At 41.5% G+C, this 18,871-nt stretch overlaps 1 protein-coding gene across 14 annotated transcripts in view; it reads left to right on the top strand.

The window, feature by feature from the left end:
- Syne2 (spectrin repeat containing nuclear envelope protein 2) overlaps positions 1-18,871 on the top strand; it is a 289,785-nt gene that overhangs the window by 136,040 nt on the left and 134,874 nt on the right. For all 14 annotated transcript variants that reach the window (XR_004770080.1, XR_004770079.1, XM_027418272.2 and 11 more), the window contains 6 exons: positions 4,207-4,362; positions 5,417-5,682; positions 7,026-9,129; positions 10,690-11,012; positions 12,527-12,671; positions 13,941-14,159. Coding sequence is in view for 12 of the 14 variants with exons in the window: in XM_027418272.2 (XP_027274073.1) it covers positions 4,207-4,362; positions 5,417-5,682; positions 7,026-9,129; positions 10,690-11,012; positions 12,527-12,671; positions 13,941-14,159 (3,213 nt within the window). In the remaining 2 variants the exon portion in view is untranslated. The remainder of the gene's footprint in view (positions 1-4,206; positions 4,363-5,416; positions 5,683-7,025; positions 9,130-10,689; positions 11,013-12,526; positions 12,672-13,940; positions 14,160-18,871) is intronic.

Here is an 18,871-nt window from a genome sequence, read left to right as displayed (position 1 = left end):
AAATGATTAAACAGGCAACAAAGAGTCAAATGTAGACATGGCCTCTGTTCTCATAGATCTTCTAGCTGGAGACTGGGAAACACACTAATCAATAAGTTAACAAATGAAGAGTCCAGTTACAGAAGCTTAGGAAGGGAGCCATCCTCCCTATTAGTCTTTAGCAAAGTTATTGGAGTTGGATGGTACGATAGGGAGGGCCTCTTGCAGGAAGAAACATGTGAACACAGATGCAGAGCCAGGGTTTGGGGTGAGCTGGGTATGGGTAACCCTGGACAGAGGGATGGGTGCGAGACACTGGGAGGCATTTCAGTATCTTAAGACCTCTGTGGCTGGAGCAGCAAAGTGACAGTGATGAGGGCTGAGAGGTGCCGGGTTGCCTCCAAAGTCACAGAGAGAGACATGTTAGACATTGTATCCTAATAGTCACATGAGAGAAAACTGCAGCTTGGGGACCGTTGCTCTGCCTTTGGTTTTGTCTTTTTGTATATGTTTCTGTGTGGTATATATGTGTGTACAGAGGCCAGAGGAAAATGCTGAGTGTCGTGTATGGCTCTCTATTTTATTCTCCAGAGACAGGGACTCTCACTGAACTTGGATCTTTCCTGTTTTCTACCATGCTGGCAACCAGTAAGCTGTAGCATTCTTCTCCCTCAGTCCTGGGGTTATAGGTACCTGGCTTTTTCTGTGGATCCTTGTGCTAGTGCAGCAAGTGCTTTTGACCCACTGAGCCATTACAACATCTCCGCAGCCCCTGGTGTTGCCTTTAATGGTTATGTTTACCCTTCGAATTGTTTCTCATTGCTTCATGTTGGAAGGCTTTGAGAAGAAAGAAAACAGCCTCCAGAGACGGTCTGACATGTATCCTCCTGCTGGGCAGTTAGGAATAGTGGCTGTCACTGTGTAGTGTATCATAATCAGGGGACAATCTCCTCTGACTGGGAAAAAGGATAGTGACATTATTATTATTGCCTTGGCTTTCTTGACTGATCAACACCGATTATAATAGAATTATAAATCTAACAGGTATACATTAACTATGACTTTTATAGATTTGTGGAGGACAAATTGATAACTGTCTACTGAAAATCGAATGGGTTGTATTTTATGACTAGACCAGTAATTTTATTCTAGACAAATAGTCTGAAGAAACTCATGCATCAGTGAGACCTATTTCAAACCCAAGGGGCCTGGAATAGAAGTGAAAAAAAAAATTACACAAACATACCAGAGAGGAAAAAGGAAAAGAAATTTACGTGTACATGCGGGAACTGTAAAGTGTTTGTCACAGCAGCATCTATAGTGGGGAAGTCGGGAAGCATTGATACTATTGCTCATAGTGGTGACAGTCAGTTTAAAAGCTTCAACTGTATATAATCTAGAATTACCTGGGAGAGTCTCAATGAAGAATTTTCTAGGAAGGGTGGCTTCTGGGCATGTTTGTGAGAAGTGTCCTTAGTAGGGCTCATTGAGATAAGAAGCCCCATCCTGAATGTGGGGGAGGGCATTTGACTGGCCATGTAAGAGTAGAGAAATCTAGCTGAGCGACAGGCATACATGTCTTGATTAAGTTCTGCTCTTGACTGGACTCGCTGCTGCAGGCTCCTGCCTCTATAACTCGTGGTTATGAGCTACAGTAAAAGTAAGATGCTTTCTGTTGGGGTGTTTTGTTACAGTAACAGAAATTAAACTAGTAGAGTAGTCTAACAGTAAGTTGTCATTCACTGGACAAAACAAATCCACAAAAACCATAGTTAATGTATACCTGTTAGATTTTTCAAAATATATGAAATGGGACAAATTAAAAAGTGATACATACATGGCCTTAATTTCTGTAAGAATTTAAAATAACATATTACTTTCATTATCATATGTTAATTTAAACTAATATGTTATTATTTAATACTGGAACATTGTGAAGATGACAGCATGTATATTTGGCTACAGGACAGTGTTTGCTTTGGGAGATATTGGAGAGGGCTTTAAGTTTCTTTAATATAGAAAATTATATCACTTTAATCTTTGTTTTCAGTCATGTGGAGGTTTTTGTTGTTGTTCTTTTATATATGTTTCACATGTCTTATGCCTTAGGATAAAATGTTTCATAGTAATATGTTCAGTCAAAATAAAGTAGAGCAGAGAGTAGTGGGCAGGGCATGAGGAAGTGACAGAACTTTCCAGGAGCCAATCAGGGCCCAAGCTGGGTTCTAACCTCCCTGGCATGAGCCAAAGGAATGTTGCCTGTTACGTTTGAAATGTTCGTTTGAGGGACTCTGTTGGCTTTCCTGTCATGGGTGAAAATGGCTTTGGGAGTCAATGAGAAATGGTTTGGGGAGATGATTCAAAGTGTTATGACATACTGTATCTGACCACCGAGGTCTGACATTACAAATGTTGCCTGTGACATCCTGGTGACAGTGGCCCTCGGGCACCAGCTCATCAGGTAAGAGTTAGGTGCTTTGAATTCTTGGCGGATAGCAGTGATAAGTCCCTCTGGGGCCTGGTCTTTAGTGCCTGGTGCAGCCTCCCTTGTGTCCAGGTGCACTTGTGGAGGTTTCTGAGGAAGTGAGGGGAGGCAGGCACCACCAGCATCAGTGTGGCTCAGCCCTTTCCTTTCCAGCTTCCTGTGAGGCTGTCTTATACATAGGTTTTCACCAGAGCCCCTGTGAATTAGAGCTTCAAAACTGGAGGAAACTTGCAAAAATCGCAATTATTTGTCACATTTCAGAGCAGTGATTTATACAGTGTTATTTCAAAATAACGGGTGCTCTAGACTCCTGGATTCTCCACCAGTGAGAGCTGGTCAAACTCAGGCAGGAATTATTTTATGTAAACTTTTAATTTTGGAACTGCTTCAGATTTATCTCCCTGCCTAGTGTCACCGATTGTTAACATAGTGTAGCATTCTGGAGAGTGCTGGTTGCTTTTGGTTTGTCCATGTGTTTTGTTTCATGAGGTTTGGGTGGTCTCGCCTTGAACAGGCCGGGCAAATGCTTCATCCTCAGCATTGTCTCCATTCCCATCTACTTACAAGATTATTGGTATGGTGCCTGGTACATGTCAGTGTTCATCACATGTTTCTAGCGATGACTTAGTGGGTAAAGGTGCCTGCTGTCAAACCCGAAGACCTGAGTTCAATCCATGGGGACCAGAAGGAGAGAAACAAGTCCTGCAGGTTATCATCTGATATCCACACACATACATGTGTATACACACAGACACACAAAGACACATACACACAAATAAAAAATAATAAAGTCAAAAAAGAACTACTTGTTGAAAAAGAAGTGAACATAATGCCCCATTGATAACCACAAGTTCCTAAAACATTCAAAAATGATCAAAGTACTCAGTATTTCCTACCTTATGTAAGTTTTTATTGTTTTTATCCATTAAGTTAGTGTGTTATGGGGGTATGTGCACACATGCTTACAAACAGATACTTGGGTACCCCAGAGGAGGTCAGAGGACAATGTTTGGGGGTCATTTCACACCTTTGAACTTATCAAGGCCTGATCTCTTGGTTTCTGCTGCTATACTCCGTGCTGCAGACCAGCTGGCCATAAGCTTTGGACAGTTCTCCTGTTTCCACCTCTTATCCTGAGGTAGTGTCACTGGGATTGGCAGATACATGTTACCACACCAGCTTTCCTTTTTTGCATAGGTTGTAAGGTTGATCTTGGGTACACAGGATTGCTTGCCTAGCACGTGCACCCATTGAGCCATCTCCACCTTCACCAGGTTGTAGTTTTCATTACCAACTAGTTGAGGGCATCATTTCTTCTTAGTATCATGACTTCTTGGTGTTTCCATACTTACCCACTTGTGTTGAACTCCTGATAGGTAAAAATGAGCACCTACTATTTGCATGGTTCTCTTCAGTTCATGAATACTAAGCGTAAGTTGGGAACTGTTGACTCTTCCATAGCTGTTTTATTTAAGATTATGTATTATACTTCAGTATATAATGAATCAACTCTAGATTCCATTTTATCATAGCAAAAATGTTTCATCTTGGGAGAAGGCATACCAATGCAGATATTAATTATTACATGGGAAAAGCCCATCTTTCCTAGTACCCAAATATACCTCTGTAAAGCCTTTAATCTGAGAAAATAGAAGCAACTGGAATGGTTTTTAATCAAGAAAAATGAAAGTGGTTCATTTGGAAGGTAGGCTATTCAGCAATTAATCTTTTTATGTTTTCAGAACTCATCTGTGGAAATGATTTTGTCAAAACAACTTTCCCTCAACATTCAAGAAAGCATGCAAAACACCCAAGATGAGTGGAAAGTCAACGAGCTGCAAAATCAACCTTTAGAATTGGACATTATGTTAAGAAATGAACAATTAAAAGGAATGGAGGTATGGGAACATGAAAAACACTAACAGCATGATTGCATCGTTTACCCAGTACGATACAATATATTTTAATTACCAAAACCTTGCTTCTATGGAGTGAAAAGTCTTATTTAACCTTTGCCTGATGATCCGTTTGGTAACTATATAATTATGTACTAATCAGTAAGTTGTAGAACGCCAACCATTTAAGAAGTGGGAGAGTTCAATGAACATTTGACGTCTTTCTGTTCCACAAAGTTCCTGAAGAACTTCAGTGAGAGTTTGGGGACTGTGACTCACCACTGTTGCCTTTCACAGTCCTCTGTGTTCTGATTCAGACAGGTTCTGTTTTTTTTTGTTTTGTTTTGTTTTGTTTTGTTTTGTTTTGTTTTGTTTTTTCCTGATGATCCATATGCTGGGGCCTCCTCCTTAGCTTGTCAACTATGGTGATAAACAGTAACAACATATTTTTAGCTACCAAATCTGAAAATCCTATACATGGCCATGTTTTGAAAAGGGAAACTCTAGATCAGTGGTTCTTAACTAATGGGGTCATGACCCCTTTGGAGGTTGGACAACCCTTTTACAGGGGTCACCTAAGACCATCTGCATATCAGATATTGACATTCTGATTTATAATTGTAGCAAAATTACAGTTACGAAGTAACAGTGAAATAATTTTATGGTTGGGATCAACACCGCATGAAGAACTTTAGGGTTGCAGCATTAGGAAGGTTGAGAACCATTGCTCTAGATGATCTTTGATGTTTCAGGTTACTCTACAGAGCAGTAAACATGTATCTAAACCAGGAAAAAAGATGATAGATGGAAATAACAAAAACAAGTTTTCCAGTATAAATGACAGGGCTTTGAAGACAATGGAGTCTCCTAAGAGATGGTAAATGCCGACCTAGTGTTCTAGATCCTAACATGATTCTTGTAAAACAGAGGTCATGTGAACAAATGAAGTATTTATTACTCCCTCATGGGATAGGGATGCTGTCTGAATGAAGGAGGGCAGGGAGGAAGAGGAATGAGTGTGACACACCCACATGATGATTTGTATGGCTTCCTGCAGGAATTATATGCCCACTTGAAAGAGAGAAAAGCAGCCATTGACCTTCTGGAACAATCTCAACATCTCAGCAAAACAGAAAGAAGAGCCTTGGCTCTGCCCACTGACAGATCTCCAGCATACCACATGGGCAGTCTGCTTCAGGCACTTCTTACTTGGAAGAAAACTAAAGAAAGCCAGTATGGCCTCCTTGACAGTTTTCAAGACCAACTGATTGCAGCTGAATCCTCAATGAACAGTTTCCTGGCAGAAGCAGAAGGCCTCAAAGCGTAAGTATAAGATATTAGGATTTTAAAATCATTCATGGACGTTGATTCCAGGGTTGCTTTAACAAAATGCCACAGACCAGGTGGCTTAGGAACAGCAATCATTACTGTTTCGAGGTTGCAATCGACTCCAAGTTCTAAGATGCTGACCAACTTCATGTCTGGTGAACCTTCCCTCTAGTTTAGGGATGTTCATCACCTCCCAAAGACCCTACATCTTAACACCATTATGTGGTCATTTAGCTTTCAACATGCAACATCTGTATCTGAGACCCTGTTTCAGAAAAGCAAATAAAGGGGCCTGAAAGACGGCTTGGTAGTAAAGGTACTTGCCACCAAGTTTGGCAACCTGAGTCTGGCACTCAGGACCTTAGGTGAATGGGCAGAACTGTTGCCCACACAAGTGTCCTCTACCCTACAAATAAGTTTATATTTTTAAAAAGAAAACAAACCCCATCAAAGAACAACAATAAAATAAGAATTTGTTTGGGGTTAGCATAGGCATTCAAACCTTAGCAGAAGCTATTTAAGAAAACTTTATTGGATTCATGCTCTGTGTGTGTGTGTGTGTGTGTGTGTGTGTGTGTGTTACTGAGTACTGTGTTTTATACCCAATTTATTAAACAATAAGTATCTTATATGTATATATGTAAGTTCTATGGAATTCATTACTCTTTAAAAATAATTTATTCTGCAACTATGGGATGGAGAGAAACATGTATATAGTTGCCTGTTACCAATATAATTGATTTAAGTTATTACATATTGAATATTTTGTATATTAATTATTTCATTTAAATGTATGCATTCTGAGGCCAGCAAGATGGCTCTTGCTACCAGGCCTGAGTTCAATTTTCTGAACCTACATAAAAGGCAGAAGGGGTGAGAAATAACTCCACAAAGTTGTCCTCTGACCTCTCCATACATTCTATGACATGAGTCATCCCCTCCACCATCATATAATAATAATAATAATAATAATAATAATAATAATAATAATAATAATATTCCCTTTGGCCTTGAAAATACCAAGTAGTAGATATATAATTAAATTGTAAGATCTAAGTTAAGATATGTAATCTTAACGTGTAAATATTCCTCATCATAAAGATTTTTGTTTTATGCTTATATCTAAATATATTTTATTTTCAGTAATATCCCTTAAAATAATTTTATATTAAAAACGATTAGCAACTCTTGGTGGAAGGGAAGGGTGGTAACAAGGGATTTGGATACTGTGGTAATTTCTCTGTCTTAGACTGAAGGGCTTTCTATTTACAGAGCATTTTTACACACCGTGTTCTCTTCAGCTCACTTCCTTTTATTCATTTTTATTCTGTTTCTAGATGCTCCCTAGACAGTGCAGCCTATCTGGGCAGAATCAAGAAGTTCCTGGGATCAGTTGAGAAAGAAAAAGGCTCTCTGAGCAAGCTTCATGCGGAATGGGCACATTTATCCAGCCTCCTGAGCGCCGAGGATCAAAAGCTGGTGGAGGGCCAAATCAAGCAACTTGATCGTGGGTGGGAACTTGTGGAGCGGCTGGCTCACAGGAAGTGTTTTCAGCAAGCCACGGAACATAGTGAATTTACCTACCTCCAGAAGAAGGCCCAGGACATTGGGGTTTCTCTGCATCAGCAGCAACAGTGCCTCCTGCCACGTCTGAACTCTCCACAGCAGCAGGAGGGGAGCCTGGACATGGTTGCCCCAGCCGCTGAGCTCCAGGCAATCAAATATGAGCTTTCTGGTTTAAAGCGACAAGCAGAGCTTCAGATGAAGAGACTTTGGGGAGAAAGGGAAAAGGAAACTCTGGAAGATGCATTAAATAGTTTGAATACTCAGCTGGAGGCACTGGAGCCATTAAACCGAGAGGTAGAAAATCGGGTTAAGAAGTGTGACCTAAAGAACAGGATAAAGGAGACTCTCTTATGGGTCAAGAACATGTTGGCAGAGCTCAATGTCCCCATTGCCCTCCTCCCCAACGACATCCTATCTCAGATCAGAAGGTGCAAGTTGATTCACGATGGAATTCTGGGTAAGCAGCAGGCGGTGGAGCTGCTGGTGGAAGAGGTCAGAGGCACCACACCCAGCCTTGCAGCGTGTGACAATGATGGTTTAAATACTCTCCTGGAGGATTTGCAGAATCAATACCAAGTGCTGCTTTTAAAGTCAACTCAGAGGTCACAGCAACTAGAATTGAAGTTGGAAGAAAGAAGCAAATTGTTTGCAGTAATAGGAAACGCTAAGCTAGCGCTCGAAAAAAGTGAATCGCTGATGGTTCCCACGCAGGACAAAGCCTCCACGGAAGCTGAGCTGGAGCGTAGCCGGGCCGTCTTGAAGGCATCCCAGCAGCAACTGAGAGAGATGGAGAGTGTGATCTCAACACATCTTCAGGAACTCACCAATGCCTACAAGGATGCAAATGTGTTTGAGAGATTATTTCTGGATGATCAGTTGAAAAACCTCAAAACAAGGACCAGCCGAGCACAAAGCTGCATCCAGAATAACTGTAACGAAGTCGAGCGCAAGATCAAGACTCACCAAGAATTCCATGAACAAACAGCTGTGCTTCGGAAAGAGGTTGAGAGCATCCAGCTCAGCGAACTTCTCCCGCTTCATGGGGAGATCCGGCAGGATGCCAAAGAGCAACTCTGCCATATTAAGAACAAGCTGGCTGCCGTCAGAGGCAACATCTCACAAGTGTTGACATCTGAAGAAGTATTTGACTCTTTAGGGCTAGGCTGGGATGGCTCACTGCTTGAACAGTTACAAACCCAAGTGTTTGAAAGAGAAAGGGAACTGGAAGAAAAAATTAAGCAGCTGGACACATTTTTAATAGCACGTGACAGGTACCAAGCGCTGCTAAGTAAGATAAGGGGTATGGACTTGCAAATTAAGAAAAGGGCCAAATCACTACTGAAAGTCCCTAATAAGTCACCCAAAAGCACACTGCTCAGTGCACAAATTTTGATTCAGAAAATTGAAAAAGCCAAAGGCTTACGTGATGAGATAATGAAGAAATTAAGCAAAAGTGAGGCTTTTGATGACTCCTTCAAAGAGAGTGAGATGCTGCAACTAAAGCTAACTGCAGAAGAACACGCTAGGCTTCAAGAGGATCTTCAGAACATGCTGCTAGAATTGCAATCAAAGGGAGTGGACGAAAAGGCCTTCCAGGATAAACTAGAAAATTCCCTGCATGTTTTAAAGCAAATAAAGTCTCGGCTACAGAAGCCTTTATGTGTGCATTTGGGGATTCAACATATTCAAGATGAAAAGGAGACTTGGGAAGCACTTGGTGAGCAAGTTCAAACAGAAATATTTGGTATTAGAGCCATGAGGGTTGCTAAGGAGGAAAGAGAAGAAACCGCTTCCAGAACCAGTGGCGTCGAGGCAAAATTACAGAAGCTCGAAGGTCTTCAAATGGAGCTGAGCAAAAGCATTGACTTACGCACAGTAAGTTGTCTTTGAAATTAGGCGTTAAAGGCTGGTAGTTGTTTTGTTCCAGGTGATGTCAGTCAGTACTTCTGAAGATAGGCCCTAAGGAGAATTCTCTGCCAGAACACAGAACTGCTTTCTAAAAGGCTGTGAGCCACTTACCACGTTCAGAATTAAACTGCAGTGCCTCATAAATTTGAGAAAAGATGAAGCCAATATCTTTGTTTCCCTCCTAAACCCCATGGCACTCACAACAAGTGTTTTATTTAATGATAGTAACATGATATGGAGTAGAAATTTAGAAGGAAGGGCATCAAATGGCAACTAATGTTTATTTAGAACTTACATTGTGCTGGGGGTCAGAGATAAAGTCTGCTGCTGTTAGCCTTGTTTAATGGAAAATTGAGGGCTAGGGGTACAGCTCATTGACAGAGTACTTGTCTAACAAGTGCAAAGCTCCCTGTTTCAATTCCCAGTCCTGAAAAAACTAAAATAAGAAAGTTGAATTTCAGAAGCATGAAGCTCTTTCTGGGCATCTTAGTACAGTGACAGACTCAGGATTCAAACTGATTTGTCTAAGTCTACAGCCGGCATCCTTTAAATAAGGCCCATTGCCAAATCCTGTCAATTGTGCTTGATTTATTAACAATCTTATATTGAGGTACAGCCGTGCCTATTATTTATGAAACAACTGTGGCTGCCTTCTTGCTACACAGCAAGGGGGAGTGGTTATTGGGGGAACTTGCTGAGTTCTGTTGGAGAACAACTCTAAAGTACTCTCTGTCCCCCTCTAGTAGTTGGCAAGCATCTTAGAAGGATCCCAGTGTACCAATAGTGGGTAGCTGGTGCCTTGCATGCCATTGTCTAGCTCGTTATCTTCCATCTGTAGAATGGGGAAAGTCACCAGTTTTTTGTTTTTGTTTTTGTTTTTGTTTTTGTTTTTTTTTAGCATTACATAATGGGTGTAAATACTGCAGAAATGTAAAGTGCTATGGTAAATCCTCGTTTGCTATTTAAATAGTTTAGTAAGAAATGCTGAGTAATTCTAACTGCTTTTAATAATTTCAAGAAACACTCTGTATAACCCATGAGTAATTTGACTAGAGCTGGACGGATTGACATCTTTAAATTCACTTGCTATTTTCACAAGACTGAGGTATAGGGACATTCAATGATGTGCCTCAACTGAAGTTGGTGGCAGATAATTAAAATTCATTTGAAACACAAGAATTCCAACTTTGGGGCTGTTATCATTTGTCCATCGATATTAAGGTTATATACATTATATATGGTGCTTTATTTAATTCATAGCCTGGTGCATGAATTCCAGAGTTCAGAATTATATATCAACTGAACAAATTAATGAGTTGTTACTTTAAATTTAAATTAGATTTCTTAGAAAATGTGACTTTTTTATTTTGAGTTACTCAGTTTTAAACATTAATCTCAGGCTGTCCCCCTGTAAAACAGGCACCTAGCTCTCATGAGACTCAGAGACTGTGACTACACCATGTTTGAAAGTAACAACCTCCCCCCATTGGAAGATTGTGTAATTGTGTTTAATTTCCAATTCACCAGAACATCCTGAATGATGCCTATGAAAATGCAACCCACTATGATGAGATAGTCACAAGGGCAGTTGGGATCATCACATCCCTAGAAGCCATCCTTCTGTCATACAGAGTGGACCTTCACCATCCCAAAACATCATTGGAGCTCGCGCGCTGTAAGCAAGAGGAATTGCAGTCTGCAGTAACAGACATCCAGAACCTTACTGAGACCCTGGGGACTATCTCCAGCCCTGAGGCCAAAGAGCAACTTCAGGGTACTTTGCAAGAACTAGCTTCTAAGAACTCAGCCCTGAAGGCGGTGCTGGAGGCTCAGGAGGCAGAGGATGGAAGGTAGGTCGCCTATCTTACAGGATGCCTTCAGGCAGCAGAACATCATTTTCCTTATCTTTGTAATTAATGTGCCCATCAGAGGAAATTGAAATATAGGAAGGTTTAAAAAGTCACCCCCCAAAAAAATGTTAAAAGTTTTATGTTTTAATTTTTATTTTGTATTTGATACATGTAACACTATGTGTAAAATGTATAGATAGTGTAAAGGGTAATGACAAAAGTAACATCTTTTCTTTTATTTTTTTTCAAAATTTATTATGTGTATAGTGTTCGGCCTGCAGGCCAGAAGAGGGCACCCAGATATCATTACAGATGACTGTGGGCTACCATGTGGTTGCTGGGAATTGAACTCAGGACCTCTGGAAGAGCAGCCAGTGCAGTTCTCTTAATCTCTGAGCCATCTCTCCAGTCCCCCTAACAAGCATTTTTAATACTGTATTAGGTACAGAGAGAAACAGACCGGCTCAAAATATAAGATGGAGAGCAAAGAAGCCACCTCACACTGATGTCTGGCCTTCACACGCCCATGCTATGACACTCATACCTGCATGAACGCATGTGTGTGCCCCTCTCTCTCTCTCTCTCTCTCTCTCTCTCTCTCTCACACACACACACACACACACACACACACACACACACACACACACAGTTTTTTATTTGATGGTTTGAAAGTAGCCTTTTGCCTCACACTTCAGACAGTCCTCTTGCCTCAGCTTCCTGGGTTATTAGTGTTAGGATTTCAGGTGTTTCTATTTTTAAGGTATCTATTACAAAATTTTTAATTTTTTTTTAACTAGAGATTAAAGTCAACATCATATATGTGCTAGGCATGTGCTCTACCATTGAACTACACTCCAGCTCCCGAAAACAGAATTTTTAAGTTACTCTCTGTGGACAATTTAGGCAGTACCTACTTAGTATATGTAATTGAATAATGTTTTAAAAAATACATTACAACTAAACATAAATTATCCAAATTTAATTTTTTTACTATATAACATTAGTCCTTTTCTTCCTTGTAACAAATATTTTATAATAGTAATCACAATCCACATATAAAATTCTGTGATGACTTGTTTGTTACTTAACCTTGCTTTTTGTTAGATACAGGTTTTTTTTTCTGTTTTAATCAATACTCTTGTGTGTAAAAGGCTTTTACTATGCAAATGATTTCATCCTGATGCTGATAAACTCTTTATATATTTGAGATTAACTCTCTAAAACAAGCAATTGAACAAATGAATCCAACGTAGACCCTTTAAGGATTATGTAGCTGTCTCCCCAAATTCAACCTATTTACTGCTCATTAGTAATGCATAAAAAAACTCTCAATCTGTCTCTCTCTCGACCAGTCTTTCTCTCTCTAATATAGGTTTTTGAGGACAACTGTATCTGCCTGTTTAAAGCTATCTATAGGTGCCTTGAATGGCAGAAAAGCACCCCTTTCTTTATGTGTTGGGGGTGGATTAATGAGAAATAAAATTGAATATTTTTTTTTCTGACTGCCCCTTCAGGTGCCTAGAGAATTACAGATGCTATAGAAAAATGAGAGAAGAAATTTGCTCTCGGCTCAGGAAAATGCAGACAGATCTCGGACAGTCCATGTCCCCATTGCCCAGGTCTTACAAAGAAGCTTTAGCACGGCTGGATCAGAGCAAGGTAATGGATCGCCAATCTGCAGACAGTCTGTGTAAAGACCCAGGAGAACAAGCAGGTGGTGCTGCAGAGGGCACCGCTCTGCTGTAAACCACAGAAATCTTCAAACACCTATGAGAAGTGTTCCGACCAGAGGCTGAGGCGGGGGATGAGGGAACGATTCTGATCCCTCTAGCTGATCTAAAGTGCAGTCCTCCCCTCCCCCATAGCATCCTGCCCTGTAGACCTCACCTTTCTGAGCCTTCCCTTTCCTGATGTCTAATACTTATGTTTCCACAAACTCTAAGTTATGCTACTGGATCCATGACAGAACAGCCACTGCATCTGTCAAATTTTGGTCACTTTCTATACTGTTACTAAGATGTATGTATGTATGTATGTATGTATGTATGTATTTGAGACAGTCTCCTGGGTCACAAGTCCCTCCTGCTTCTACTCCTCGCCTTATCCTAAGTGTTGGGGTCACAGTCATGAGCCTTCATGCCTGAATTTTCTTTATTTTTGTTTATTGTTGTTACCACAGTAAGCAAGCACTCTGTTTCTTGGATACATCCCAGCTTGTGAAACAATTTTGGGTTCTGCTTATTTTCATCTGTCAGAATCTGTGGTGCTTTGCAGTTATACTTTAGGTTTCTTAGTTACATATTTATTTATTTTTGAGACAAAGTTGCTACATAGCCAGAGGCGGGACTTGAATTGACAATCACCCTGACTTTGCCTGTTGGGTGCTGGGATTAAAGGCATTTGCCACTCCTCCTGGCTAGTCATTATGATTTGGACGAGGCCATTCATCTACCAAAAAGAAACTGAACAAATAAATCAAGAACTCCTAAATGGGCCCGATGGTGATGGTGCACACCTTTAATCCCAGCACTTGTGGGGCAGAGGCAGGAAGATCTCAGTGAGTTCAAGGCCAGTCTAGCAAGTGAGTTCCAGGACAGTTACACAGAGAAAACCCTGTCTCAAAAAATGAAAAAAGGCCCGGCATTGGTGGCACACGCCTTTAATCCCAGCACTCGGGAGGCAGAGGCAGGCAGATCTCTGAGTTCGAGGCCAGCCTTGTCTCCAGAGCGAGTGCTAGGATAGGCTCTATAGCTACACAGAGAAACCCTGTCTCGAAAAACCAAAAAAAAAAAAAAAAAAAAGAAAAGAAAATGAAAAAAGAAAAAAAAATCCTTAACTGTGTCAGATTTAAAAGTGATATATCAGAAAAAAAAAAAAAAAAAAACCCATAGACCTCATGTCTGTCCTATCTCTCACTTTTTCTTTAAGGCCCTAACAGCAAGTCTCCTGTCAATCAAAGGCGATTTAGTGAACCTCCGTCAGGTCCTCCGATGCCTGAGAGGCAGGTGCACGGAAAGCGATGGCACTCGTGTGCTCCAAGTGGCCTCTGCTCTGTGGGAGAGGTGGCTGAGTTTGCTGGAAGCTGCCAGAGTGTGGCAGCAGTGGAGTGGAGAACTCAGGAGAGAGTGGAAGTTTATCAGCGAGGAGGTGAGACCTTCATTTTCAACTCGCAAACCCTGCAGCTTCAAAGGAGAGGCCAGCGCCTCCTCCTCGTGGTCACGTTCTTTTCATTTGTACATCTGGTAAACGTCACTTGTGAACGTCTGTGCGGTCAGGCCTAGCAAAGCCTCTGAGAAATTCCTCAGCTTCTTTCATAATGGTGATGCTTTTTTAGGTGTCCCACAATTCTCCTTGGAGTCCACTTCTTCTTCCCCCTTTACAGGGTTTTGGGACTCAAACTCAGGTCTCCAGACTTGCACAGCAAGCACTATTGCCTGCTGAGCCAGCCCTTCAGCTCTCAGATAATTCTTATTAAAAATCTTCATTTCCAGGATGAGTTAATCCTTAAAAATAACCTTCTTTGCATTTATTACATGAAAGGTTAGAACTAGGTAATGTGCATGAAAACTGACTAAGTTGGAAATCAACTCAATTGTTAACTATGGAAATTAGTTATGAGTGTGAAGTGTGGACCTAAAACTATGAAATATGGTCATTTCTGAAAACCTGCCTCAAAGAAGACCTCTCTGTGACATGTCAATCACAGGTGATACCTTAGTCATGGTTCAGGACTAATGCATTGCATATATTAGGAAATAAAATAGAAAATCACATGAGATCATAGTATTTGCTCATCTTTCCGTAGTGCCTGGGAATAAATGAAGTACAAATCAGAATACCAGTTGAAAATTCTCTTTTCTTCATTTTAACATTTCTGGTGAATTTTCTGAATGTGGAAACGTAACAAGTCCATACTTAATTGGTGGGGGATCGCCTGAGCTCAACACTATCCTGTTAACCTACTTACAACTTTATATTCTTGAAATCGGTGTCATTTCAGTGCTGCTGGTGGAACTTAATCAGTGAACAGTTTCTCAGATGTTCAGATTCTTAAGAAACTCTGTCAGTTACGCTTTTGTTGGGGCTGCTAGCCTGTCCACAATGACATCACTCATGGAGTCTTTACACAGCGCTGAGAAACAAGTTCATACATGTGCTTCCTAGATCCTTGTGTTGGCCTTAGGAAGTAACTATCATTACCATCTGATAGATAGGGAAACTGAGGACTGACTAGTTTTTTTTTTTTTTAAGGAGTGTCTCAAGAGCCCCAACTGCAGACCTACTATGTGGGAAGGCCTTGTGAACTGGGGCTGGAGTTGGGGTCTTCCTCACCATTATAACCTGGCAGCCTAGCTATACTTTTTACCCAGTGGGCACTCAGTAAATACTTGTTGAAGGAGAGTTTATTCAGATCCAAACCTAGGCTGAATCTAAGCTTTTTTTTTTATATCCATTTGAAGTCATAGCCTGCTAATTTAAATCTTTTTCACTTAATTATAATCACATTAGACTATAATATCATAAAAATTCATTTCTATTTAGACAAAGTCTCTTATAGCCCAGGCTCACTACCAGCTTGTTGTGTATTTGAGCAGGACCTTGATCTTCTGACCTTTCTGCCCCTCCCTCCCAAGTACTGGGATTACAGATGTGTGTCACCACACCTGGTTTATGCTGTGCCCGGGCAGGGCTTTGTGCATTAGGCAGGCATTCTACCAGCTGAGCTCCATTCCCAGCCCCACAAATTGTATTCTTCAATAGCCAACACAATTACAAACATATAGTTACAGTAATACAGCTACTGAAGTGAGCACTTACACAGTCCTGGCTTAGGTCGAGGTATGATGTTTGCATCCATGTGATGGCTATCCTCAGCTAGACTGCCAAGCCATCCTCATGGGAGCAGCTGTGCTTTGCTAGCTAGCATCCATTGCTGTTGTGCCTGCTGGAGTGCTGAGATTCCCTCCTTAGAAGGAAGAGGTGTGGACTGTTGACATTCCTGCCTGGAAGGAGCAGGTGGGGAGGGTCAATGAACCCTTTCTGGAGCACCCAGCCCCTCCTCTCAGCCATTTCTGTGTTTTTTCTGCCCTAATTGCTTATGCCCTCAGGGTTTAGGGTAGGAGCCAGAGTGTATGGGCTGGAGGAGTTTAGGGGAAGAGACTCCTTCTGTGTGGGGATCCTGAAGCCGTCTCCCAGGCAGGGTGAAGACTTTCCAGGATGGGCTGCTTTGGGGTCAGCCAGGCTCCCTTCAATCACCCTTCACACGTGCTCTGTAAGTAAGTCCAATAATCTCATTGGGTTCCCAGGTCGAACTTCTGTGAACTTGTACTTTGGTTTGCTATTAGGACTTTTGGAGGAGGGAGTTTGCCTTAAAACCGTAGATGGAGGGGGTAGATGTTCACATTCCCCCCTCTCCAGAGGGGGAGTTCTAGCAACAATACATGAAGTCAACAAGACTCGGCAATGCTGATCAAATTCACAAGTGGTAAGAGAGGATTCCAAACTTATATATTGTGTTATGTGATGTATGTCAACTGATGCAATTCTGTCGTTGTGGATATGGATATGTGTGTTACTGGAGATAAAAACCAAGGGCTTTGTGCATGCCAGGCAGGCGCTCTGCCACTGAACTACATCCCCAGACTGTTGTAGGATCTTAATGCAGCTCTTACTCATTCACTTCAAATGATGCAATTCCTATATCCACAGAGGACCTATACATGCAAGATTCTGCTGGCACCATTGGTGCCTTTATCTGTCTCGCTGTGATAAAAATACTCTGACAAAAGCTACAGAAGGGAGGAAAGGTTGACTAGGACTCAGGGTGCAAGAGGACAGTCTATGATGGCTTCTGATGGCAGGAGCTAGAGGAAGGTGACCTGGTATCTGTAGTCAGGAAGAGGACAGTGATGAATGCTGATGCTGAGCTGGACCTCAGCCCGGTGAATGGTGCCACTTAGTGAGGGTGGGACCTCCCACCTAAATTCACTAATGTAATCAAGATAATCTCCCTCATGGGCATGCCCATAGCCTTGTCTCTTTGATGACTGTAGATCCTGTCAAGTTGGCAGTCAATTATTAACCATTCAATACATAACAATTCATTTCTGTTTTTAAACAATTGTAATAGAGCTGTTCATTATCTTTATGGACTAAACAGTTTGAGTAGGCACATTTTTTAAAAAACTTAAACATTCATTTTATAAATTTCCAAATTAAAAGTCAATTTGCTTTTTTCTCCACCGCCTGTCAATTTACCTTTTGACTTAACTTTTTTCCCTTTCAACATAACACATTTTTTTAAGACTAAATGTACTTGATACCACTATTGATACCCTATTTAGCTTCAGTTATCAATTCTATACAACCTAGAGTCATCAGGGTAAGCCGAAATGGAGGCATTTTCCCAATCTGAGTGGCCTGTGATGATGTCTGTCAGGGATTGTCAAGGCTGGCAATTGACATGGGAAGGCCTAGCACAGCCAACTGTGGGCCTGGGCTGTATCAAAAAGCTAGCTGAGCAGAAGCCTAGGAGTGAGCCAGAGAGGGGCCAAGGAACCAGCTTACATTCCTGCCCTGACTTCTGGAATAATGATTCTATGCTTTGGTGGTCATGCTGTGCTGGGGCAAAGCCATTTTTTTTTCATTTTTTTTTTAATTTATTTTTTACATTCCAATCCTAGTTCCCCCTCCCTCCTCTCCTCCAGATCCCCCCTCCCGTTCTCCCCCCCCCCATCTCCCATATGCTCCTCAGAGAGGGTAATACCTCCCCTAGGAAGGCTACTAAGTCTGTCCTATCATCTCATTGAGGCAGGACCAAGGCACCTCCCCACCCCTTACACCCCTGTGTCTAGGCTGGGCACGGTTTCTCCATATAGAATGGACTCCACTAAGTCAGTTTGGGCATTAGAGTTAGATCTTGGACCCACTGCCAGTGGCCTCATATATTATCCCAGCCACACCATTGTCACCTATATGAAGGGAGTCTAGTTTCGTCTTATGCAGGTTCCTCATTTGTCAGACCTGAGTCAGTGATCTCTCACTAGCTCGGGTCAGCTGATTCTGTGGGTTTCCCCATCATGGTCTTGACTCCTTTGTTCATATTATCACTCCTCCCTCACTTCAATTGTACTCCAGGAGCTTGGCCCATTGGTTAGTTGTGAATTTTTGCATCTGTTTCCCTCTGTTTCTGAAAGAGGGTTCTAACCTCTCTGGGGTTGTGGACTGTAGGCTGGTTATCTTTTTCTTTGTCTGGTATCCACTTATGAGTGAGTACATACTAGATTTGTCTTTCTGGTTTTGTGAAAGCTATTTCTTTAGAGATGACTGGAAATGGGAAGCTGGCTGCTGCTTCTCATACTGTTGAGTCTCAAAGCTACTTCCTCATCTGTACCCACTTCTTCAGGTCCCAAGATTTTCATTCTTTACTGTGTGTGTGTGTGTTACAGCTATAGTTTTTTTTCTTCTTTACCTATACAATGAACCTTAAATTTATAAAGGGTTTTATTAGGATTTTATGTCCAGGGAAAGTCACCAAAGGATACAGAGACTTTTCCAAGGGAAAGGGCCAGTGCATAACCTTTTTGCTGACTGTTTTTCTAGCTTGGGGGCTTAACAATTTAGCATGAAGTTTGTTTCGTTTGGATTAATGTATGTAGTCACATGACTACAAAAAAGTAGGCAATTCCATCATCCATGAAAATTCCTTCGGGCCCTTTGTGTTCATTTTTATCCCTGAGCAGGATTCTCCTGGGTTGATGGATGACAGTCACCCATTCACAAATTGAGCACTTGCCCTGCTGCTGGCATGACCCATCCTGTCTCAGGTTCTCCCATTAACTTCTGGGTTCCAGGCAAGG

The sequence above is a fragment of the Cricetulus griseus genome, chromosome 5 (genome assembly GCF_003668045.3).
Source record: "Cricetulus griseus strain 17A/GY chromosome 5, alternate assembly CriGri-PICRH-1.0, whole genome shotgun sequence".
Classification (NCBI taxonomy): Eukaryota; Metazoa; Chordata; class Mammalia; order Rodentia; family Cricetidae; genus Cricetulus; species Cricetulus griseus.
The sequence above is the reverse complement of the archived record's forward strand: the minus strand, read 5'-3'. Positions and strand labels throughout refer to the sequence as shown.